This window comes from Panthera onca, chromosome B1 (genome assembly GCF_046562875.1).
Source record: "Panthera onca isolate mPanOnc1 chromosome B1, mPanOnc1 haplotype 2, whole genome shotgun sequence".
Classification (NCBI taxonomy): domain Eukaryota; kingdom Metazoa; phylum Chordata; class Mammalia; order Carnivora; family Felidae; genus Panthera; species Panthera onca.
Window position 1 is genome coordinate 89,921,556 of NC_138342.1, and position 27,346 is coordinate 89,948,901.

The window sequence follows — 27,346 nt, forward strand, 5'->3', positions numbered from 1 at the left end:
GAGCAGCCACAGACAATAAACAAACACGTGTAGCTATGTTCCAACACAACTTTATTTGCAAACACAGGCAGTGAGCCAGGTCATAGTTTGCCATCTCCTGATCTGGGGAACTAAGCTTATCTGTTTCGTTTTGGTGTTTTTTTCATATTTTATCAAGACTATGGTCCATTTTATAGCTCGGTAACTCTTTTTTTTTTTTTTTTTTTTTTTTTTTTTACTATATATACACTGTTGCCTAATTCTATTTTATATCTTGTCACCACTATTCAAATTGATTCTATCATTTATCCTCATCATAAAGTTTCTAACCCCTAGTCCAGATGCCTTTATTTCTCTTTACCTTTAACCACAACTCCAATTTCCCCAGCCATTGTCCACTGGGGAGTACAATTGAGTCAGGATACTTGAGCTGTAATACTTGTATTAATCAGTGATTTCTGGAGGTGTCTGGGTGTCTCAGTCAGTTGAGTTTCAGATTCTTGGTTTTCGCCTCAGGTCATGATCTCATGGTTCGTGGAGTAGGCTCTGCCTAGGATACTCTCTCTCTTCCTCCCCCTCTACCCCTGCCCACTCTCACACACACTCACTCTGTCCCAAAATAAATAAACATTTTTTAAAAATTAGTGATTGCTATTTAACAAAGCACCCCAAAACTCAGTGGCTTAAAACAATCACTTACTATTTTTCATGAGTCTCTGGGTGAGCTGCTAAGTTACGTCTACCCTCACTTCTCATAATTTTCTCACTTATTCCTGGTATTATTCCAAATGAACTGATAAAACTATTTCATCTAACTCACCCCTCAAAAATTCATTGAGGTTTTAATTGCCTCACTTAATTTTGAGAAGACTGACATTTCTACGATATTGTCTTTTCACCTAGTACCACAGTATACCGCTGCAATTTTTTAAGGTCCTGCTTCATAGCTTTTCATAACATTTTATAGTTTTATTCAACTAGACCGGTTTCTTTTCTTTTTAATTTTGTTGCCAAGTATTTTACAGGTTATGTGGCTGCCATCTGGGACAGGTTATGTGGCTATCATCTGGGGCTGGGACATTTTGGGTTCACAAACTTGAGAATTTCCCTGTGAAATGTGAAACCGGCCCCCATATCCGGAGGGCAAGGAGAGAGGGAAGAAAGAGACTAGGCACTCTACATTGGGAGGTGGCAAGCTTAAGAAGCAAGGGAACTTACCTAGGAAGCTTCTCTTCGGCAGCGGGAGGGCGAGATCTCCCCATCAGCCCACCGAAATTTTAAAAGATTACATAACAGCCTTAACAGGATTCATTCACACATACTGTCCAGGTGGTCCCCCTAACACACAGCTCTCTCAGGTCCGCAACCGTGGAAACGCGCAGCGCAGGGGAGGGGTGAGGAGCCTCCAGCTGCCGGCCCGCCCACGGTCAGTTCCTGGGTCATTTGGCGGTCACGCTCACCCGATGACCTCCTCCAACAGACATTTTCATTTGTAGTCAAGTATTATTAATACAGAAATTTTTGGTTTTGCACATTTTGGGTGATTTTGGCTTTTGCACATTTATCTTACACCCAACCTCTTTACCAAAGTTAACTTTTAAATTCTCGTCTAGCAAAATCATGTTATACTCAATTTTTATTTCAATTCTCATTTTTTAACTTTTGTTTTCCCCTTCTCCTTTCTTAATATTCTTTACTATGTCAGTTACTGTTATAAGCATTAAACAAAATAATACATGTAAAGCACTTAGCAGTTTCTTGAAAATAAAATAGTAAGTACTCAGGGGTGTCTGGGTGGTTCAATTGGTTAAGCGTCCGACTCCGGCTCAGGTCGTGATCTCGGTTTGTGGATTTCAGCCGTGCTTCAGGCTCTGTGCTGACAGCTGAGAGTTCTGGAGCCTGCTTCAGATTCTGTGTCTCCCTCTCTCTCTGCACCTCCCCTGCTAGTGCACTCTCTCTCTCTCAAAATAAGTAAAAATATTTAAAAAAAAAAAAATAGTAAGCACTCAGTAAACATTAGCTATTAAGATTTCAATGATGCTTATTGAAGATAAATTTACATTTTTTGCTATTCTTTATTCATCACCCTACTCTTAGCTCTGAGATCTTTTGACTATGAGCAGGAAAAGAATCCCTATGTGGAAAAGTCTGGGCAACAGTATATAATTTTGTACCTCATACCATAATACCTGTTTATCCCCAGGAGATGCAAATAATTAGCTAGTAAATGATGCACCACTTATATAGTTCAATTCTAAAAGTCAAATATATTTAAGATTTTATGCTTTAATCAAAGGTGTCAAACAAGCTGAACTCAGCTTTTATCTGAAGTGTAATGCTTGTAAAATGCAGCTTTAACATAACTGATGTTAATTAAAGCAGACCTTCCTCATTAAACTTAATGTTGAGAATAAACTTTCTTTCTAATCCTGATCTACCACTCCTCATATTTTAAAATATATTTCATTGATCTCATTTTTCAAAGTGCCACCATTTTTTCAATGATTCCTTTCTTTTGCATTTGAATTAGTCTATGTGTGTTTTAGACAAATGTATTTTTCTGCATTTTCCCCTTGCAAAAATGTACTTGTTTTCTTAATCTAGAAAACACAGAAGTTAGACACAAGGAAAATGCAAGGGAAAAAAGCATGACTGAACCAGGAACAGTGTTTGGATAGTCTTAGATTTGTTGGTTGCTTTTTTTTTTTTAACGGTTATTTATTTCTGAGAGAGACAGACAGGCGGAGAGACAGGGAGACAGAGGAACTAAAGCAGGCTCTGAGCTGACAGCACTGAGCCCAGTGTGGGGCTTGCACTCACAAACCTTGATATCATGACCTAAGGTGAAATTGGACCCTTAACCAACTGAGCTACCCAGGTGCCCCTTAGATTTGTTATCTAACATGTATCTGTATTTAGTCACTTTGTGAAGTGGGCTAGAGAACAGTGTTACTATGCACATATTACAAGGTCTTGTCTCAAAGATATTGGTATCACTGTATTTCTTGGCCAAAAGACTACATCTTTAAATATGATGATAAAGGATTACTTTACACACACTGCCTCATAATTCCTGACTATGACCTTCACAGGTAAGGAAACAGGCTTCATGAAGCTGCAGGTCACAACCAACAAGGAATTGGTCAAATTTTATTTCCAAGGCTGAATTCTTAAATCACAAAACTGTATTCTCTCTTAAGCTTGTTCCTTGGCTTAAGCCAAAACATATAAATATCTAAGCTTTTAACTTTTTTCTTACTCAAATTTCTGTAACGGCTGTATGAGTAGCTCATTGGAATTAGCCCACAACATGTCGAAAATCAAATTTCTATTTCTGCACCTATGTAGAACACTTATATATACATGCCCCTAGATCACACAAGATAACACTAACCACACTGAAGATGAAAGTCTTGTAGGGCAAACTCTGGGCAGCCAGGCAGTGAATCCAGACATGTTGACATTAACTCCTCTTGCTTGAAGCGGCTGGTTTTTCTTGGGGAACTGATTGCACAGCAAGGCCCCAGTATGCTTACTTTTAACAGATGCCTATGTTCTTTTAGGCAATTGGAGTGGTTGTGCTGCTGGGGAGAACAAACACTTTTCAAAGAGGATAAGCCAGAGCTGTTGTGAGGAATGCAGTGAGGGAGCTCATATTCTAATTCATTTCAGTGCAGAGAAGACAGATAATTACAGATGCTCAGTGCTGGTGCAGGTCTGGGAGATAGAGGTCCGTGATGAAATTTTCCATGTTTCATATTTCCTCAAATCTAGGCCCTCAATTCTGGTGCCATTTTCCTTGGGAACTTGGGGAAGCAGGAAGTCAGGATAAGAAGGAGGCTTCAATCTTAACACACCCCTGCTTAGTCACTCCTCAAGTACATATCTTTAGGGAAGCCAGCTTTTACCTCAGTCCAGAAAACACTCGCTCGGAGTTAAGTGGGCAGGATGTTCCTTGTGCCATTTTTATATAATTATATTCAAGACAATAATGTGTGGATCAGGGAATGGAATCCAGCAGAAATATAACCCAAGAGGTTTGCAGGCCCTCCAAGAAATATACCACACACAGAAAAGGGGCCCAGTGGCCAAATACTTCCTTACTTTGTGAGCCAACCAACCCCTGGATACATATGTCCTAATAAAAATAGACCATGTGTAAGAACCATGACTTCCGAATTTTTCTTGATAAAGTATCTGAATGCTGACTTCCAAGAGACAGACATAATTGCTCCCCTCTTAGATGAAAATAAAACTCAAATATGTGGTCTGGATTACCAGAGTAGAACAGAGAATTGACAGATTTAAAACATTATTTTTGCCAAGATGATTGCACTTTCTTTTCCTCCTTTCTTTAAAAAGGAGTATTTTTCCATTCTCTTTTCCAGCTGATGGATAGATAAAAAAAAAATGGCACTGAGATTTCCAAGACCACTTGGCAGGAGAGGTTGAATGTAAAAAGGTTGAATGTTTTAAAGATTGGTTTGGGCTCATTTTTATGGACTGGGAAGAGGAAAAATTAAATTTGTGTGTATCAGATTTTTTGATTAAAGATACACAAACCAACATGTGAACTAGTGGAAATCATTGGGTGCTTCTATTTTCTTCCCCATTTCTCTGCAACACACAAGTGGGTGGCCAATCCCAAGGGCCCAGGGGCATAGAATTACGTTTTCATCATGTCTCTCTTTGGCAGGCTGGAGGCCAGGGGGTACAGTGGGGACCAGATTCAGGAAAGGACAATTACAGATAGAATAGAAATCTACTTTTTAGAACACATTTCATCCTAATGCTATTCATCGTAACTTCTTTTCTTCATGATCTCATCTTGATTTTAGGAGTATAAAGGACAAGTTTCCTAAGTGCCAAGTTTTTAAAGATGTTTTTCTTCTGTATTTTTAACTCTTAAATACACAGCTGACAGTAAAAATCATCTTGAAATTTAGCAGTATCAAGATTTTTATATGAAATACACATTTTCCTCACATGCTTATGTTATGATCAGGGAGCTTGATCGCAAACAAGAGAAACTCCAGATAATTTTGGTAGCAAAGAAATTTATAGGAAGACTATTGGGTATCTTAGAGAATTGATGGAAAATGCAAGAGAATGAGGCTCAGAAAATGGTATGGAATGAAATGAAGCTGATGTGGAGGACTGACCCAAGGTCACACCACTGGAATGTTGTAGACGGGATACTACTTCTGCACAGGAGACCCCATCCCCACGGGCTCCACTTCCACTTGACATCACAGTCCCCAGAATCTCAACTCTACCGCTGCCACCATGAATCCGTGATTCGTTTTGTCTCTATATCTTTGCATCACTTCCTACACATTTTCAACACTTTAGGTAGGAGTTTCTAAATTAGCTGAGGTGCTATGTTATACCTTAGCTGTTTGCAGTTGGAGAGGGAAAATCTATGGTGTCCTTCAACCTATGTAGACTTATATAAAGGAGTTCTCCCTTAAAAAAGAGATCTAGAAAATGTGGCACCAAAATAATACCAACCGTCACTTCTAATTGTTCCCGTAAACATATCCATCCATATAACTCTCTACGTCACCTAATGAATATTTTTATTCAGTATTCACGAGTGAATAAATCTATCCACTAGAAAATATCTACTCATAGCCTCCATTTTTTTCTATTTACCAACTTTCTCACTGATTCCCTCCATAATCCAATTTTACTATTTTTGCATTTTTCCTTCTATCTCTTTGCCTAGTGATATTTTATTCTCATTTACCTTAATGACAATACACTATCTCCATGTATACTCTGCCATCTCATTTTAATGCTAAATTTTTAAAGAGTAGATCATGATTATTTCACAGAAAGTATGCTTGCAAATCAAAAATGCTGGCATCTCAACCAAAATTGTATATCCAGCTCCTAAATAAACATCTCCACTTGAATAGTCTACTTGAGGATATCCTACAAAAGCAAACTGGATACGATGCCCCCTCCCCAAATGGACCATCATCTCCCTAGCTCTATGGCTAGTACCACCACCTTAGGGTGTTTAAGAATATTAGAGATATTTGGGGAATCTGGTTGAATTCTTGGACAGGATGCATTATCATTTTTCCATTTAAAAATTCACTATGAAAAACAGGAGCTAATTATTAGATTCAAGGAATGGAAAGATGCCTGTATTTTCCCTCCTCCATCAGAAACTTTTCACAAGAAGGAAAGGTTAAGTGTAAACAAAACAAAAAATATCATATAAATAAGAAGCCAAAAAGTTTAATGTTATTGAATAGATCGAAAGTTCATTCAGGGCTTACACAGATCATAAGAATAGATTATAACAGCTAAGAGATCAATAGCTTCCTGGAAGGAAGGAAGGAAGCAGTTTATATTTTTCAATGTAGAAAAAGAAAACCTAATTGCTACAGATGTCTTGTAAAATTCCCCAAACGAAGTCTAGCCAAGTTTATTGTTTAGTGGACTTTTTCCAAGGGATGAAAAATGAGATTCAATGTGTATACTATTGGTTACAACTAATGTAACAGCTTGAAAAAATCATAAGACAGAAGCATAAATATAATATAAAAAGACAAGATTTTAAAATTGCACTGTAAGAATATTAACTATAATAAGTGGAAAAGATACATTAAAACCAGCAATGTATTACACTAGTTCAAAACAAAACTCGTAAGGCAGACCAAAACTGACGCTAGTTAAGGAAAGTGGTCTGTGTTGAGGAAGTGTGTCCAGACAGACACCACCACAAAGAAATGCCAACAGGAACTACGTGGTCCCCTCGTTACTCAGTTAAGTGTCAAAGGTAGAGTGACAGGGTCAACAGCTTAAGCTTTCTCCAAGGATTTGTAGTATTCCATCAGCACAGTCCAGGCTTTGGGAGCCATAAAGCCTTCCGGAGGTTTCTGGCCTTCTCGGGCAAGTTTGCGCATTCGTGTTCCTGAGATAAATTCAAAGTCTTCATGGCTGAAACAGAAAAAAAAAAAAAAAGAAAGAAAGAAAGAAATTACATCCCATTTCTAGAATCTTAGGGATAGTGAAACTTAAAAATTTTTTTTTCATGTTTATTTAATTTTTTTGAGAGTGAGGGAGACAGTGTAAGCAGGGGAAGAGCAGAGAGAGAGAGAGAATCCAAAGCAGGCTCCAGTCTCTGAGCTGTCAGCGCAGAGCCCAATACAGGGCTTGAACCCACAAACCTCAAGAATGACCTGAGCCAAAAAGTCAGACTCTCAACTGATGAACCACCCAGGCGCCCCAGTAACAGTGCAATTTTAAAAAGCATTTCTTCTTCTGTTCATGGTAGATAAGCTTAATGGAAACAAAAAGATCTGGATAAAACACAGTACTGTACTTGTAAATGAATGCTCAATCTGATTTCAAATCTGTCATTGAACAAAAACCACCATACTATCAAAATACCCATTTTTAGAACTAGGAAACAAATTTTAATTGAAATATCTACTGAGATCACTGTAGATTCACATGTAATTGTAAGATATAATACAGCAAGCTCTCATCTATCCTTTATCCAGTTTTCCCCAATGGTAGCATCTTGCCAAACTATAGCATAATATCACAATCAGGTTATCAGTATGAATACAATTTACCAATCTTATTCAGATTTCCCCAGTTTTACTTGTACTCAATTCTCTGTGTATTTAGTTCTGTACAATTAAAAAAATTTTTTTTAATGTTTTTATTTATTTTTGAGAGAGAGACAGACAGAGCATGAGCAGGGGAGGGGCAGAGAGAGGGGGAGACACAGAATCCGAAGCAAGCTCCAGGCTCCAAGCTGTCAGCACAGAGCCTGACACGGAGCTTGAACTCATGGACTGTGAGATCATGACTTGAGCCAAAGTCGGATGCTCAACCAACTGAGGCACCCAGGCACCCCTAGTTCTGTACAATTTTATCATATATGTAGGTTCACGTATCCACCACAGTCAACATGCATTAACAGTTCCAAAACCTTGAAGATCCCTTGGGGTGTCCTTTTATAGCCATACCCATCTCCCTCCCTCACTTCCTCTTCCTCAGCCCATGGGAACTACTAATTTAGAACTAGAAATTAAAAACAAACAAACAGGGGCACCCGGGTGGTTCAGTCGGTTGAACGTCCGACTTCGGCCCAGGTCATGATCTCACAGTTCGTGAGTTTGAGCCCCGCGTCGGGCTCTGTGCTGACAGCTCGGAGCCGGGAGCCTGCTTCAGATTCTGTGTCTTCCTCTCTCTCTGCCCCATCCCCACTCGTGCTCTATCTCTCTCTGTCTTAAAAATAAATAAAACATTAAAAAAAAATGAAAAACAAACAAACAAAAAAACCCATTAAATCCAATTTAGTTATGCAGGCAGAAAACTCTTTAGGAAGTCTGACTCTGAAAGGTTAAATGTATACTGGAACATTAAAAGAAAACTAATTTTTTAATAGCAAAAACAGGTAAGTAGCAATAAATGATACTCTTCCACGGATACCACCAAAGTATTGTTGGTTTTTCTCATCTTCTTATATTCAAAAACACACAAAGGCCCTTAAACCATTAAGCACTGAGCATGTATGGCTATGGCACAGACTGTCCACTAGTAATTTTATCCTCTTCCCCCAAACAAAAAGAACCAACCTAGATAGCAGACCAGGACCCAGCAAGAGCTCTGGATCACTCGGGCCACCAGATCACAGGCTATGTTTGCTCCTAGCTAACAGCTGTATGTTCCCTCCCACTTCATTATTTGTGGAACATAAATCATAAACTGCCACGTGCTTCTAGAGAGATGCCAAGTATATTTTCTAACTAATAATTACACTTCTAGGAACCTATGTTAAGGAAAAAATCAGATGCACACAACATCTATGCACAACATCTTTATGTTATGCATAAAGATAGCTAAGTGGAAGTTGTTTTAGGATAGTAAAATACTGTAAATGACCTGAAGGTTAAAGTTTCTAAATAAATTATGGTTTAGCCCTGAGTAAAAGAATCAGGACACAAAACTTTCTATGCAATACAACTACAATTCTGTTAAAAATACAGAGGGTGTGGAGAGAAGGCTATTAACAAATATACCCAAGGGGCGCCTGGGTGGCTCCGTAAGCTGTCCAACTGTTGATTTCAGCTCAGGTCATGATCTTAGCTGTGAGCTTGAGTCCTGTGTTTGGCTCTGCACTGAGTGTGGAGGCTGCTTCCGATTCTCTTTCTCCCTCTTCCTCTGCCCCTTCCCCACTCAAGCTCTTGCTCTCTCTCTCAAAAGGGGGAAGGGGGGAAGGAGGGAAGGAACAAAGGAACAAAGGAACAAAGGAACAAAGGAACAAAGGAACAAAGGAAGGAGAAATATATGCAAACTGTTTTGTTTTGGAGAGAGAGACAGAGAAAGAGAGCTCCAGCAGAGGAGTGGAGCAGAGGGGAAGGGGGGAAGACAGAGGGAGGGAGAGCGAGGGAGGGAGAGCGAGAGAGGGAGGGAAGGAGGGAGAGAATATCTTAAGTAGGTTCCATGCTCAGTGCAGAGCCCAACGCAGAACTTAATCCCATGACCCTGGGATCACGACCTGAACTGAAATCAAGAGTCGAAAGTTCAACCAACTGAACCACCCAGGCGCCCCTACCCAAATGTTACAGTGGTTATCTCCATACAGTATTACCACAGTGCTATTAATTTTGCTCATGTTTTCTGTAGTTTTCTAAAAATGATTTTTATCAATTATCAAAATCAAAAAAATATCAAGTATCAATAATTTTATAATGAGTTAAAAGTTTATATAAAATAATCTCCAGCCATTTGATTTTAAGTAATTTTTAAAAATTTAACCTTAAATTAACCTGAAACCTCAAATACTGCCCCTGATGAAAGCAGATAAATAAGGTCCTGCTATACCATTATGCTTCCTATACTGGTCTCAAAGTAGTTACAATGGCTATTAACTCACTTATGTACCAGGCATTATCAGTAAAGAGTGTATCTGGATGGTGCTAGCTACACAGAACACGTTCAAAACTATTTCTAATTAGGAACTCAATAAATATTTGGTGAAATATAAAAGAATGCAAAAGTGTATGCATAGAAAAATTTTACTGGTTCAATATAGAACGGTGCATATCTGGTCTTAAATGAGTCACTACTCTTCATCTTCTGGCAAAAAAAAGGGAAATGTGGGATTTCTGATTGCTGTGGTTAATTTAAGCTACTTGTATATTCCCTTTTATCTAGTTGTTCCCACTAGAAATTTCTCCATAACTTTCACAACGATCTCTTCCATAATCATCTGCACATCTACCTTCTCTCTGACCTTGCTCACCTCCACTTCAGGCAGGGGAACCCACATACACCTTCCTATCCTGGCTCACTGTCTACCTATGAGCCCTCAGATTGTGGACTCCAGACCAAGAAAGAAATACTGTGATTTCCTCATGATCCAAGCTGTGCATTGGTTTCTGGTCTCTCCTGCTTTTCTGATTCTGTCTGCGTGCTCAATGACCCCACTGCCCACTGGGCTTCTAAACCTTGGAACTGGTTTTATCACCACCAGGCTCTGTGCACCTCTTTCATTTGGCCTGGCTCTATGCCTGATCACAATTGTTAGTTCCTAAGATCAACATGACTCTTGGTCCTGAATCTAGTTTTACCTCTTAGGATTTGCTGCTGGCCCCAGTTCTGGCCTTTCCAACTCCAGAGTGAGATACTCAGACTTTAGTGATTGCCCCAACCCCCTTTGAAACATATCTAAGAATTTTATTGTGGAATATTATACATATAGGACATCAATACAAAATAGTATGACTCAGGCATCTGGGTGGCTCAGTCGGTTGAGTGTCTGACTTTGGCTCAGGTCATGATCTCGCGGTCCGTGAGTTTGAGCCCTGCATCGTGCTCTGTGCTGACAGCCCAGAGCCTGGAGCCTGCTTCGGATTCTGTATCTCCTTCTCTACCTCTTGCCCAATCACATTCTCTCTCTCTCTCTCACTCTCAAAAATAAACATTAAAAAAAAAAAAACAAAAAAACAACCATTCAAAATAGTGTGACTCATTTCATCAGTCATAGGAAAAGCATCTCTAACTATTAGGCAGAAAGGCACTACTTGAATTCAGGCATGCAACATCTTCCCCTAGTCACCCTGTGTGCTCTACCTATTCCCTCAACTACAAGAAAGACAGGAAGATATACCTATGCATTCAACTCAATATATAAACAGCTCTCATCTGCTTAGGTAAAGCATATTTTAAATGTCTATATAAATTTTCAGAGATGATCAATAAAAATGAAAGGCTAACAGACATTGCTTAAAAGATGGATTCAAACTAGTTTAAACTTAGGGGTCTCTCTCACTTCTATCATCTGTTCAATGTGTCAGACAAGTCAGATCTACTATAATAAACTGGCCCATGCAGATGGGCTGGTTACCACAGGGAAATAAGCCAACCCCTTTCTCTCATACACATGACAACCTGAGGGGAGAAAAGAAATTGACTGCATGTGAGATGGGCCTAGACAAGAAGCAAGACTGGGAGAAAAGATTCCAAAAAATTCAGTAAGGTTGGAGTTAGAAACATAATTTGTAAATTTACCAACACTAAAATGAAGACTGTGTTAGAGAAAACAGGTAAGTTCTCCAAAAAAAGATGACTCAGCAAAAGGAAAAGCATTTGTCAAAGGAGTAGGAAGAAAAGCAAGATGATCTGGAGGTCACAGGAGAAGAGAAATCCTAATGTGTTAAGGCCACAGAGAGGCTGAGAAAAGGACCATGAGGGGAAAAAAATAACTACTGGATTTACAAATTGGAATTTAAATCTTCTTAACTGAAGAGTTTTAGTAGATGGCGAAGGAAAGAGATGTGGTGGTAAACTGGCAGAGATACAGAGTGGAAAAAGAGATGAGATTTTTTTTTTTGTTTAAAGGAAATGGGAGGTTTCAGCAAGTGTATAGGTGGAAGAAAATAAACGGCAAGACTGAGAAAAGGAAGGAAGATGAAAGCCAGGAGAAAAATGAAACATGAAGAAGAAAAGTCTGACATGAAGAACACAGAAGTGGGGCTTTGACACGGAGGAGCAGCAGGAGTGAAGGAAGGTAGAAACAGGGATGGTTTGGGGTGAGAAAAAGACGAGGCAGTTAATGCAGCACACTCCCAACCTTCTCAATAAAGACGTTGAGACTGCCCTCAAGGAGAACAAGAAGCTGTGTGGGAATGGATTAATAATAGAATCCATCAACACTACGGACTTTCTCTCCAGGCCAGCCAGGTTCCACCTGAGGTCAGAGAGGAAGCCAAGAGGGTGGAGGGGTCCAGAGAGCTTTCCAATTGTATCTAAACATCCTCACTCCAATCTGATGTAAAATCAGTTAGTTTAGCTAGAATCTACCCAACAAAACACTGGTTGAATGTTGCAGGTCCTCAGAAGGTTCACTGATCAGCTCCCTATATAAGCTCACTAAGGAAAATTATGACCCTGGAAATTTATGGCCATGTAAATCTTAAACTTTGATTTCAACAAAGGAAAGCTTGTGTCCCATGCATAAAGTGCTTGCTCGTGATGGCAATGAGAACGAAGTGAGAGCACAGCTTTCTGGATGACTGTCTTGACTATTTGATTAAAGGAAAAACGCCAGACCAATTACAGCCCTTTCTTTCCCCTAGAATGCCAAACTGTCTGGAATCCAGAAGTCTGCTTGCATTCTTTCTGAAATTGCATTTTAAAACCAAGGTCCCTGGGTACCTCTTTTCCTGACTCTATTTCACACTCCATCTGCCCCGCATGCCACAAGCATTTCTTCATCACATGAAATGGGAGTTTCTGTTCCCACATGGTGGCGGTTCCACTCCACCCTGGCTACAGAAAACACATTTATTTTCCTCTGCCTCATACTTGTACTGTCACATAAGGATTTTACTTTTTATAAGAAGTCAGGTGCAAGGACTTCGTACAAGAGTCACATTATCTAGAATCAAATCATATTTTTCACAATTCATCTTTAATTAGACATGATCTTACAGAAATAACTGAGTCAAGTAAAAACTCAGGCATTTGGGGAATAATCTAAATTTAGCTCTCAACTTTACCTGGGAGTAATCAGGAATCTGCCACAACAGAAAGGCTACCAAATAAATGACCCTGAGGGCTTTCACTCAAAGCAATTCTAATAAGCCATCTAATTACACTAGTTAACCAATCTCCCATGGTGCCTGGAAAAACAACAACAACAACAACAACACCACACACACACACACACACACACACACACACACAACTATGTTTGATTTTTTTTTTCCTTCTCAAAACCACTTGGTCATAGCTTCTTACAGTCCACATCTCTTAAAGAAAGAAAAGGGATGGAATGGCAGGGAGAAGGAAAAACACGCCATCTAGCAAGCTATGCGGGACCCTGTGGACCAGCATCCTGTCCCACGTGGGATATACTAACTACATGTGGCCAGCATCTTGACTAACTCCGAAGTACAATGACTCTTGGCCACTTGTTGAAGATTTTAAATCTTTACAACCATCTGCTGTCTCTTAGTCCACATATGTGGTCATCAGAGCCACCAGCAGCATGAGTTGTTCAAATGGACAAGAGCTGGGGTCAACAGATCAAGTGTACCTTTTGAGGGTTCGTTATTCAATTAGCATGGGCTTTGTAAAAAAAAGGTAACTAGATGATAAGCAAGCAGAGGAGCAAAGGGGAATTTCTTCTCTGATAGAACTAAAAATCATAGTGGTAACTTCTAAGTGAATCAAATGAACTATTTGGGGTCTAACTTTTCATCCAACTTGAAAGAAGCTCATATATGACACTATGTAGATCAAAACTAAAAATTCTTAGGCGTGAGGTCAAAAAGTCATCTCTCCAAAACCAGATAAACAGTTATTTATGGATTTCTTTCTCAGAACCAAAAAAACTACTGGCTGGCAATGTACATGACAAATTTAACAATGTTTAGTTTCAAACCAAAGACCAACTGAAATACACAAAAAATTCAACTATCTAGAACCTACCTAACCAAAATCCTTAATTCATCATACTTCCCTCCCAACACCCCAATCTTTTAAGTAAAAGCTAGAGAACAGTTCCTATCAAACACTCAGACAGGTAACAAATTTCTAGGGGTGCCTGGGTGGCTCAGTTGGTTAAGCATCTTGACATGGGCTCAGGTCATGATCTCACAGCTATGAGTTCAAGCCCTGTGTCAGGTTCTCCCTCTCAGCACAGAGCTCACTTCAGATCCTCTGTCTCCCTCCCTCTCTGTCCTTCCCCCACTCTCGTACACGCTTTCTCTCAAAAATAAACATTAAAAAAAACCAACAAATTTCAAGGACCGTCCTGAAGTGCACTGCAGTCAATTTTCTTTACCAAAAAGGGTCATGAAGACTATAATCTACCACAGTGTAGACAAACAGAGGTTTTGAACTGAGTGCCAATGGACAGGTTTCAAAAGGATCCATAAATACCTTAATGGCCAAAATGGGGCTTCTGTACTGGGAAAGAGCATATCAACTTTCACCTGGTTCTGAAAGAAGCCTCTGATTACTCAAGAGTGGATGGTGGATCTCAATTTTTTGAAAGCTAAACTCAGAAGCTCTCAGGTGCCCATCATCCAAATAAAATTGTCTGGTATGAGGTACATGGCTGAAATCCCATTGTATGAAAACTTCCTCTCAGCAGACTGTAGTGACCTCTTCTGAGCACACGCTGATGTCCCTGAGTGCTGCTCTCTGTATACAGCCTGTTTAGTTGCAGTAGGTTATAGAGACCGAAATAATACATTTTCAAAGGGTTTTCAAAATTAGTAACTCAAGCAGCTTAAGCATCCATGAGTTAACCAGAAAATTAGGTAAACCCAGGACACTGCTAGATGGCAAGGACACTGCTTTGACTACATTAAATAATTTCCTTTATATCTTTCACCAGGATTTCTTCATCTTGTTATTTGCTTTCTACTTTTAAGAAACATGTGAGTATCCTCATTTACTTAGAAACCAGGATATCTGTTACTCTCAAAACATCTAGATCAGCTCCAAATACAAAAGTAAAAAGAAGTCTCTGGAGTAAAAAACAAAAACAAAAACAAACCCATATTTTTGACTTGTGACTAATGACAAAATAATTAAAAAGAAAATAAGTACCTAAACATGCCAATATTGTTACAAACCTGTGATTCTCAAGACAGGTGATTTTGCAACCTCACTTCCTCCTCCCCAGGGCACACATTCTAGAATGCCCCGGATGGCATCCCCTTCCCAACCAATTATCTGGTCCCAATGTCAATAATGCCAAGGTTGAGAAAGCCTGTCTGCTAAATGGCACGTTGTTAAGAAAGAAATTGATTTGACATTGTTATACTAAGTAAATCCCAGTCGTACCCCAAAAGGGCGGAAAGCATAAGAAAAATGAGGAGACCCCAAAAGTCACGGGAAAAAAGCAAAGCAGAGAGAAAACAAAAAATCAAGACATCAGACATGATGATTTGTGGCTCTTTCCTCCTGGAACTCTTTGCAGTAAGACCAGTGACAACACGGCACAGCTCCACAGTCTGAGGGGAGATCACGACCAGGTCTCAGTAGAGCAGCATTTGAAAGTACAGATATGGAAAAACTCTGCTCCATGTGTGCGAGACAACGGGGTAGAAGGGGTGGGACCAGATATGACAAGCAGATGCTACCTGCCTTCGGTGATACCTAAGGACACAAGTTGTGTGAGGAAGCCTCTCAGCCAGTCTTGTTCCGCAGCACGGAGGGAACCTTCCCAAGCTTCCTCACTCGGCCCTATGCTGCACACACACCATTGGGACTTGTGGCACAGTACGGTATCAGAACGAACAATAGAATGTATACAGAGAGCTTACAATAAATACATGCTTACATGAGCTTAACATGGAAAGATGCTCATGAAAAGTAAATAATTAAAAGCAGGGTAAAAAAAAAACTATTATAAACTCAACTATGTTAAATCAATGTACAGAAAAAGAATAAAACTCAAAGCACACACATAAAATAGGTGACTGCCTGAGTGTTATTTTTCTTTTAAATGTTTCCATAATGATTTTATTGGTTGACCACTGGGAGAATGCATCCTATTCATCTGTTACCCCAAATTGCATCAAAATCAGGGTACCCCACTCACCCAGAAAGAAGGAACTTTCTAGGAACAAAGGTGTATGACTAAGGCCTATTTTCCTTCCACCAGGCTGGAGTGTTAAGATCACCTTGGATTGCTCTCTGGGGAGACCCAGATTATTCTCCCCTAAGCTCTGTGGGAACTCTTTCCCAAGAACTGTCTCATTTGCTCTTTCTACTTTTCCCCTATCACATATGTCCGTTTATCTCATACGAGTAGTCAAAACTGGTCAGGGCTCTGAGGTGGAGGGAAGGAGCAGATCTTTGGCCTTCTTTGGTTCAACACTTCTTTGGCGTCCTTGGCATTAAAAAAATAAGTCTTCCATATAGTCTATTCCAGCACAATAGAGTTGTGATTGGGACCTTTATATTGGTTACCCTCCCCCCACCAATGTCTTCTCTCTTTCAGATGTTGTAACTGATTTAACAAGGCAGGACAGGAGTACTACTGGGTTTTATAATGAAAATACCACAACATCTCCTTAGGATGTCCTATCTATTATTCCTAATATTAACCTCCAGAGAAAAAAGTTACTTTTATTTTACTTCTAGAAAACTTGACTTTCTCACTTCTCTAGAATGTCTGCAAAAGAGGGGTCTATGAAAGAATGAAGACAAATAATGTTACTACCACTATAGGTCATTTGTATGGCAAAATAGTGAAATTACCTGGGTCTAACCTAAATTATTGGAGCCCTTTAAAAGCAAAGACTTTTCTCAAATAATAGAAGGGAAAGTCAGGGAGATTTGGAGTGGGAGAAGGATTCACCATGAAGGAGATTCTGTTGGTGGGATGGAGGTGTCTAGAAGAAAGGATCTAAAATGGCTTCTAGGATCAGAGAGCAATCCTTAGCCAACAGCCAGCAAGAAAATGGGGACCTCAGCCCCACAACTGCAAGGAACTGAATTCTGCCAACAAGGGTCACCTTGGAAATGGATTCTTTCCAGAACTTTCAAATGAGAGCCCAGCCTGGGCAGAGAATCCAATGCAGTCCACCCAGACTTCCGACCCAAAAAACTGTGAGACAGTAAGGATTGTTTTAAGCCACTAAATTTGTAGTCATGTGTTAGCACTAGAAAACTAACACAATTAGCAACTTGGAAATAATGAAGTATAGCTTTAAAAGTCATTGCACAGAAACCACTAGAAAAGATGAGCTTTCCTGTGGAAAGCACATAAAAGAAGGGAAAGCTATACGAAAAAGTGTCTATAATTAGAATATTTTTTAAATGACACTAACAGTATGTGAATTAATATCAACTTCAACATTAAAGCTATGAAAGCACTCTACTGATAATGTGGAAATAACCAGACTGGAACATTTTCATCCACCTGTCCCTTCATATACCCATTTCCACAAGGCACTCTCACTCATGTATGCTCTTTTTGTTAAGTTGCCATTTCAATAATCTGAACCATAACTTTGAATTTTTTTAGCCAAATACTAAGAAGATCTGCATAAAGGAGAAAACATTACAAATAACTGAGAATTCTAAAAGTTTGTAATATCTGAAAGAACGGAGTTCAGTCTTGTAGTCCTAAAACTAAATTTCCTTGAGTCACTATTATAGCAAATACGAGCCTACTTGAGCTTCCTAAGTATAAACAGATGATTTTTATCATAATTCCTATCAATATCTTACTTGAAATCTTCATAAAGTTTGTTTTTGTTCTCCCTAAGCCTTGTCTTACACTAGTATTTAATTAAATCAAAAGCTGCAAAATCATTAATTACATAAAAGCTGGCATTGAATAACATCCATTAATCAAACATAAGACAACCTCATATGTGCATAATTAATAACTGTGTTTTCTCACTACATCAAAGACTATCGCCTTTCCACAAAATTTTAATCACTTTCCAACATGTTCCCATCAACTTAATTATATGTGAACACAAATATAAAAAATCAGAAAACTAAGGCAGTTTTAAGGCTTCCCAAGTTACAATTTATTAAGATTTGGTAAACTCAAAAAAATTCCAAGAAAATGAGCCACTCATGCAACTAATATAGAATTCATCACTGGAAAATCTTATGAGAACTGATGTAATTATTTAGCTTTTGAATGATTAAAAGAGAGACTTAAAGCAATACTACACAGATTTAACAAAATGTGAAAGTTATCAAGGGCTTCCCCCAGCACGTCTGTCAACTACATACAGATGGGTTCTAGGTCCTGCGGGTGATTAAATCACCTGATCATGCATGCAAAGAAACCACAGTAATGAAACATCAGTAAAGGAGAAGTGAAAAAGAAAAGCCCAACTCTATTTAGTTTTGTTTCCTTAACTCACGGACATGGAAACTCACCTAAGTTTTAACCATGTGGCCACGGGCAGAACGATTCTATTTCTCTCTCCTCACTCTGTAAGTGACTGTTAACTTTCAGAACAAGATTATGTTCATAACATCTTGTACACAAACTAAACAAACAACTGCATGCTGGATCAGAAGTAAAGGGTTTCCCAGCCCAGCATTCTGTCTCTGACACTGTATGTTTTACAAATATGTAGAAAGCAATGCTACCCTCCATGAGTCACACTGAAGGGTCTGCAGCTGGGGAGCTTACAAAAGAACTGCTGGGGTGTAGGCCTCTCCCCGAAATAAGTAAATTAGAATCTCTAATGGAGGCACTAGATAATTTTAACCACAAAAAGACAGGACTGTATTGGAAACTTTTTACTTTCCTTAACATTTAATTTATATTTTCAGTTTCAATCACCTTTTGTGGCAATATAGTTCAAGGTTTACTCAAATTGTTTTAATTTTTTTAATTCTTTTTTTAAGTTTTTTTGCCAGCACAGAGCCTGATGTGGGGCTAGAACCCACAAACCATGAGATCATGACCTGAGCCAAAATCAAGAGTTGAATGCTTAACCGACTCAGCCACCCAGGTGCCCCTTTACTTAAAATTCTCTTGTTAAAGCTTCTGAGGCATCCCTTTGGAAGAGAAGGGCCCATTTGCAACTCTCAGCACACCCCTCTTATAGATGCCCTGTTTGTGAGACAGTGACATTGCTCTGTGTGCACATACATTATGTAAGTGTATGTACACATGCATACATATATAAATAGACATACAAACAACATACACAGGCCTATATATTTTTAGGCCAAAACAAAACATGCCACGATTTAAAACTATTTCTATGTGTTGGCAAATCCTGATCTTTTATAAAAGTAAAAATGGTCTGGATTATTGCAAATTCTTCTCTTGGTTTGGTTCAGAAGTATACTAGAATCTGGACCACATTTCAGATTTTCAGAATAATAGTCTAGAATAGCTCCTGTCTTGAATTCCACACCTAGGCCCCAAAGTGTACTTAGGAGTTCTTTTACACTTGCCTGTATCAGTTATATAAGCCCTTTCTGTTCACTGACTCATAAAATTTTCCTGCATTTTAGCTCCAGTTCATCACTCAGAAAAGCCTATCATCTAAAATTATGCATTTTTTTCTCCAGCAGTATTCATGCCTTAAGTGAAAAGCCAATAAATCTCTCAAACTCTACTGTAAATAGCAGTATTTCTTTACCCAATTTACCATTTATCACAAAGAAATTAAATGACACCAAACTTCATGTCACTTTTAGAGACAAGAGAATGTTTTGATCTTTAAAAGGTTTCTTTTTCTTTCTTGTCCATCCCCATTATTACAAAATGGGCTACACCAAATGAGGACACAGGGTGAGGATCAGGGTTCTCTGTTCCTGAACACAGAATTAACTATAAAGTATCATGGAAAAAAGGATGAGCACTCTCAGATTAAAGGTTATTAGACCATGAACAATTTTCAATTAGTACCTATCAGTAGAGATAAATGTAAGAAAACAAATAAAAAAGTACTTCTCCATTCTACTTGCTGCACATGAATTGTAATTTGTACTAAAAAAGCATCAATCAACAAAACAAGTATCTGCTAAAAATGTAAAAATAACTAGATGCTACAGATCATGGAAAGAACTACAGATTTTGAACTAAGATGGAATCAACTCATCTACCGCCATCACTTTAGAGATGAAGAAACAAGGCTAGTCACACAGCAAAGAAAGAGCTAGAACCCATAACTTCCTATTCTAGAGCCCTAACGTGTCACTCTAAATTTAGAATGTACTAACAATTGGGGCGCCTGGGTGACTCCGTCAGTTCAGCATCCGACTTCGGCTCAGGTCATGATCTCATGGTTTGTGGGTTCGAGCCCCATGTCAGGGTCTATGCTGACAGTTCAGAGCCTGCAGCCTGCTTTGAATTCTGTGTCTCCCTCTCTCTCTGTCCCTCCCTCACTTGTGCTCTCTGTCTCTCAAAAATAAATAAATGTTTAAAAATAAATTTAGAATGTACTAACAATTGTTATTATATATAAATAAAAATTAATACAATTTTTCATTGAAGGGACACAGATACATGTTCAACACTACCAATAATTTGTACTAAAAGCTTGTTAGTGTTTTGCTCCTCCTAAGATCTTTGAAGAAAGAAGTTACACTCTTCGTGGTCAAGAGCAAAGGCTCTGTAGTCACACTGCTTGGGTTCAACTGCTGGGCTGCCATTTACTGCTCTGGGCCTTATAAAAGTTATTCGAACTTTGTATGCCTCAGCTTACTACTAATTTATAAAATCGGGATAATAGCACCATAGGATTGTTGTAGGGATTAGTTTAATGCCTATAAAGCAATTAGGACAGTGCCTATCACATAAGTGATTGCATAGTTATTAAATTCTCTCAATGCTAAGATTTTTGGGGCTTACCAGAGTAATCATCTCTACTACATGCTCCATAACATACAGTAGATATGGCAGAAATAGTCATGTCAATACTGACCTTATGCACTCTACAACAAAAAAACTGAACCACTACATGCCATTTATATATGAACCAGGAAGCATGAAACCAGATTCAATTTTTACTTCTACTTCTAACTGCTGGAATACTGAGAAATTAGTTTCCTTGGTTTGGCCTTTCTCTGAAATGTGTACAACAAAGTTTGTACAACAAAGTGAAGTTATTATAAAACTGAGACAATACTTTAAAGCCCTGGGAGCAGCTTAGAGCACAAGGCGTTTCATAGATTTGTGACAATAAAACTTACTGTTCAGAGTCATAGTAGTCCATACGCTTCTTTTTCTTGTTGTAGGCTGCAACTCGAAAGGGAACTATTTCCAAGGTGATGAGCCCAGGGGCCATTGTCAGCACTTTGGCACCATGAGTTGGCTCATAAAGATCCTTCCCTGTTTCTGGATGAGGCATGCCAGCGGGGTCTCGTCCGACAATGTAAAAATTGGCTCCTGCAACCATCCGTGCTCTGCAATGCCACTGGACCTAGAATAAAAGTTTTCATACTTGAAACTATGCTTTTATGCCCATACTTAGAAGGAGTAAATGGGTAATAAATGTGTGCATACAGATGGTCCCAAACTTACAGTCCCTGACTTTATGATGGTTCAAAAGTAATATGCATGCAGTAGAAACCACACCTTTAACTTTGAATTCTGATCTTTCCCCAGGCTGGCGATAGGCAGTAGGATCATCTCTCAGGATGCTGGGCTCACCAGCCACCAGTAGGCCATGCAATCAACCCACACACTTACCTGTACCCATAGAACCATTCTGTTTTTCACTTTCAGTACAGCATTCAATAAATTATATGAGAGAGTCAACACTTCATTATAAAATAGGCTCTGTGTTAGATGATTTTGCCCAACTGTGCTCATGTAAGTGTTCTGAGCACATTTAAAGTAGGATGGGCTAACCTAGGATGTTCAGTAGGTTAGGTGTATTAATTGCATTTTTGACTTAATGGTATTTTCAACTTATGGGTTTATCAGGACATAACACCATCGTAAGTTGGGGAGGACTTGGACTACTTATACAATCAATAACAGCAGGAAACTCAACAAATTTAAATATTGTCATCTTGGGAAGCCAGAAACAAAATTGGCAAGCCCTCCCCGCAAAATCTCAAAGCATGAATGTGTACAGACGTTTATGTACATGTATTTATAAATATTTTTGACTTAAGAAACAAGTAAATGTATATGCATATATATGTACGATTTTAAAAACCACTACCTGCCATTTATATATAGTTTAAAACCTAATCTATTGCAAGTCAGGGTAGCGGTTGAACCTTCGAGGGAAGAAACTGGAAGGGGCTTCTGGGATAATGATAATTTTTTTCCCCAGTTTTACTGAGTATAATTGACAAATAAAATGGTATATATTTAAAGCATTCAACATGATTTGATATACATATATACTGCCAAATACTGACCACAACCAAGTTAATGGACACATCTATCACCTCGGAGTGTGTGTGTGATGAAAACAATTAAGATATACTCTCATCAAATTTCATATATACAGTATAGTATTATCAACTATAGTCACTGAGCTGTATATTCCAAATTCAGAGCTTGTAAGGTACACACTCTTCTTTGTTACACTTGAATAGGTTTTTAAAAAGCTACTGGATTTCAATTACATGAATACATACTTACATAAACTGGTACTGAGAAACCCTACAGCCAAGTGACTACTACCGAAGATGCTAGGTAAGAATAATAGCAAGGGTTGGTTGTGACCACACAGCCATGCTGCATCCAAAACCAGCTCCGAAGCTCTGATGCATTCACAGTAGTGCTTGTTTAAAAACAAAATTAGTTTAACACCCAGAAACATGGAACTTTAGAAGCTAAAGTAATTTTAAAAACCATTTTAGCCATGTAAGAGATCATCAGTCTCACTAACATTTGAAGAAATGAGCGCCCAAAGGTTAAGTGACTTATCAAGAAAGTGCAGAGGAAACCCAGTCTAGAAATCTGTTCTCAGCTCCTGGGCACTTGAGTGGCTCAGCTGGTTGAGTGTCTGACTCCTGGTTTTGGCTCAGGTCACGATCTCACAGTTGTGGATTGATCAAGACCTGCGTCGAGCTCCATGCTGGGTGTGGAGGTGCTTGGGATTCTTTCTGCCCCCTCCCTCTGCCTGTCTCCCACATGCACACGCACACACACACGCACACACTCTCTCATAAACAAACAAACAAACAAACAAACAAGAAAAAGAAAAAGAAAAAGGGAAAGAAAAAAGAAATCTGGCCTCGGCTCCCTTTCAGTGTTAGGCTCCACTACTTAAAGATTTACAAAACCATTTCTGCTCTATCTGAAAATAAGATAAAAATGATGACCACCCACACATCATTGTCCTTTGATCTCTAAATACTTTGATACCAAGACATATTTTTATTGAAACAGTTTAGAGAGTGCAATAGCACAAGGACAATCCCAGACCCCGTACCTGAAATGATCACCCTGAGGAGTTCCAGCTTTTTAAGCTTACTGATATTTACCTCTGTGTTTCTAAGGTTTCATTTTTAAGTAATCTCTACACCCAACACTGGGCTCTAACTCCTAACCCCGAGATCAAGAGTTGCATGCTCCAAGCCAGCCAGGAGCCCCTACCTCTGTGTTTCTAAATGGCATGTGTATACTGCTGATCTATTTAATTTTAGATATTATATTACTTCTATGTTATTTCTATTTCCTACTGTGATGATGCTTGACTCACTCCATTGTCCTTATTCCCTACCCCATTTATCCAATAAATATGGTGATATCATCACTGTTGGTGAAATTCATTTGTAAAATGGTAATTAGAACTGTATTTATCTCAGACTTTTTAAGAAAAGTAATATGGGGAAATGTAAAAACTTAGAATAGTACCTGGTATAAAGTACACAGTAAATGTCACCCATTATCATCTTTATTTCATCCCCCTCCTTGTACAACTGTTTGTTTTTCCTATAGTAAAAACTGTCTTGATTTTTTTTCACTCACTTATTTTCCCAACTACCTGTATTTCTATGTACCTTATACTATCCTTCCTGAGCACACAGTTTAAAATAACCCTCAGTATATCTTGCAGTGTGGCCATGTGGCAGAGATTTGGTCCAAAAAATAAGAGCCAGGGTACCTGGGTGGCTCAGTCGGTTAAGCGTCTGGCTCTTGATTTCAGCTCAGGTCATGATCTCATAGTTCTTGAGTTCAAGACCTACATCGGGCTCTGCGCTGAGAATGCAGAGCTTACTTGGGATTCTCTCTCCCTCTCTCTCTCTCTCAAAAGATATAAACTTAAAAAAAAAAACAACAACAACAACCAAGAGACCCAGAGTGATGTGTACCACTTCCAAACAAGGGCCATTGAAAAGCTGCCTGCGCACTATTCTAGTTCTCTTTCCCCATATGCTAACTAAATAAAGAGGACCCCAAGGTCCTATATCTCTTCTACTATTCAGCATTACTACTGTTTGCAACAAGCTGCAATAGTTCTGTACGAACAAGATGACAAAACACAACAATAAAAGACTTGTGTTCCTCATAGACACCACCTCTTCCTCCAACCACCCTGATTCAGTCCTTCATGAAAATACCGCTCACTCCTCTCTGCCCCTTCACTGTAGACGCGACTAGTTCAGACTCAGAATTTTTATCAAAGGGTCAGTCAGAATCAAATCATCAATGAACCATTTTGCAACTTCAGTTAAATGGAAAATCATTTCAGCCTCATGCAAATTAGCTACTGCTTACAGAGTTAAATTAAAAGACCAATCTACATTCTCTGAATTTAGGTGAACTTACTTTGCTCATTAAATGTTTATGTCTAGATACTTGAATCATTCAGGTACCAAATGGTTTATGAACAAGGAATGTATAGCTTAATTTTAATATGTAAGGAAGCTCAGATCATTTAATCCAACCCCCTCTGCCCTTTTAAAAGGAGAGGAAACCAAACCCAGAAAAATCAGTACCTTACTGAATCACAAAGCATATTGGTGGCAGTGGCCAGTTCTAATTTTGTCTTATAAAATAACCAGAAAATTGAATTGCCTCTTCGAGTTCTTCTAGAGGTTAAATGAGTAAATTAAATGTAAATACAACAAGAATGGACAGAGTCAACACTGTCCTGCAAATAACCTGAATGATTTCAACTTATATTCTAGTGAATGGTTTCCCAATGAGAATACTTTTAGCATTATAACAACCAGGAATGAGCAAATCACATGTAACACTTCCAAGAATGACTGGTGTGAATCAATTTACAACCCACCGAAAAGGTACAATATTTTTCAGTCAAGAGAATCCAAGTCCGCCCACAGCCATCCTATATCCGGTTTAGGAACACAGGCTTTAGAATCAGGCTGTCCTAGATTTAAACCATAGTTTTGCCTCTTAACGATGCAATGTCCTTAGTTGATTTCCTAATAGAAGCCTCAATTTCCATTTATAAAAATGAGAGGGTCGCTGGGGGACTCAGTTAGTTAAGCGTCTGACTTGGGCTCAGGTCACGATCTCACTCATGAGTGAAAGCCCCGCACTGGCCCCTGTGCTGACAGCTCAGAGCCTGGAGCCTGCTTCAGATTCTGTGTCTCCCTCACCCTCTCTGACCCTTCCCCATTCACGCTATCTCAAAAAAAAAAAAAAAAAAAAAAAAAAGTATAAAAATGGGAAAGATAATGTTTAACACATAAATTGATGGGAGATTTGAAAGCACTCAAGATAGCACCTGACCCTCAACAAAGGACAATTGCAAACACCGCTGCTGCTAACTATTACTCTGTGAAACAGTCCATGACAATCCCAGTTGCATTTAATTGCTTCCTAGCCAGTTTCTAAAGAAAATTCATTTGCTCTCTGACAAAGAGGACATGCTGCCTAGAAGGTGGTCACTAAAACCCAGTGAGAGCTGCCTCGGTCTCTCTCCAGCACACCGAGGTCAAAGTGTATTATTGTGTTCTTATGCTCAGTGGCAAGCATGTTTGGAATACTGAATGCATACCGAAGAAGGAATATAAGATGAGGTCTACAGGTTTCCTACAGAGCCTTCTAAGGATCCATAAATGGCCAACCTAACAGCAAATGACTTATTTTCTGCTTTACTTGCATCTGTGTGCCAAACACAGATTGGCTTTTTTCCTGATTACAAAAGTAATTTAACTCCCATGTGGCAAATAGTGCTGGTTGCCTATACAATAACTGATTTCTCTTTGCCCTTATCTATTTCTTGATGACAAAAACCTCACTCTAGAAGATGAAAACGCCAGGCCCTTCCTTGCCATACAGCGTGGGCATCTGAGCATATAATGCAACCTCTGGGGAAGTCTGCTGGAAGACTTCTGAAAAACTTTTTCCAAATAAAATCCTCAACTCTTACCTGAAAATATCTTTACTTCATCTTTATTTTTGTTTGAATACAGAATCCTATAGATTAACAGGCTTTCTGTTTTTCTCTTAAAGACGTCACTGCATTGTTTCTACTTTGTATTGCTCCTGAGAAGTCAGACCTCTTTGCCCCAATCACTTTGCTTTTAAGGCTCCTCTTTATATCATTAATTTTCAGCAGGTTGACTGCTTGTGCCTAAGTGTGGTTTTCTTTGGATTTATCCTTTCTAAGATTTATTAGGCTTCTTGAATTTGTAGGCTGATGTTTTCCATCAATTTTGGAAAACTTTTAACCATTTTTTCAAAAACCTTTTCTGCCACAGGCACCCAGGTGGCTCAGTCGGTTAAGCATCTGGACTCTTGATCTCGGCTAGGTCTTGATCTCAGAGTGAGGTCCAGCCCAGCAGTGGGCATGAAGCCTACTTTAAACAACAACAACAACAACAACAACAACACGAAAAAACCTCACACCTTTTCTGCCACATTTTTTTTCTCTCTCTCCTCTTTTCAGAACTCCAGTTACACATTTGTAAGATGGCTGGATACTGCCCACAAGTCACAGAGGCTCTGCTCATTTTTTTTCCCCATCTAATTCCCTTTTTCTTTTCTCAGGTAACTTTGAGTGACTTCTAGCTCATTGACCTTTTATTCTGCCACCTCTAGTCTGCATTTAACTCCATACAACAAATGTTTTCATTTCATATCTACTTCAGTCTTTGAATTTCCATTTGATTCTTTTTTTTTATAGTTTCCTTTTTTTTTTTTTTTGAGATTTCTTGTCCATTAGACCATATTTGCTTTAAGAAGTTTTAATGCTCTTAACTGCTAATTCTTACATCAGCATCATCTCAAGGTATGTTTCTAGTGATAGTTTTATTCTGAATTATAGATCACCCCTTTCTGCTTCTTCATATTTTAAACAATTTGTTACTGCAAGCTGGACTAGCACATGATTTCTTCTAAGGAGTCTGAATTGTGTGGTTTTCCTTTAAAGTGTCAATAGCTCCATTCTAGCCCACAGGTAATTTACTGGCACTTCTCATTTTTTTGAGGCTTTTTTTTAAC

General features: G+C 38.9%; 1 protein-coding gene across 2 annotated transcripts in view; it reads right to left on the minus strand.

Moving 5' to 3' along the window:
- Positions 1-6,208: 6,208 nt before the first annotated feature.
- PAPSS1 (3'-phosphoadenosine 5'-phosphosulfate synthase 1) overlaps positions 6,209-27,346 on the minus strand; it is a 104,356-nt gene continuing 83,218 nt past the window's right edge. For both annotated transcript variants that reach the window (XM_060654485.3, XM_078445833.2), the window contains exons 11-12: positions 21,157-21,386; positions 6,209-6,933 (exon numbers count right to left, since the gene is read on the minus strand). In XM_060654485.3, the coding sequence (XP_060510468.1) occupies positions 6,795-6,933; positions 21,157-21,386 (369 nt within the window). In that variant the 3' untranslated portion in view covers positions 6,209-6,794. The remainder of the gene's footprint in view (positions 6,934-21,156; positions 21,387-27,346) is intronic.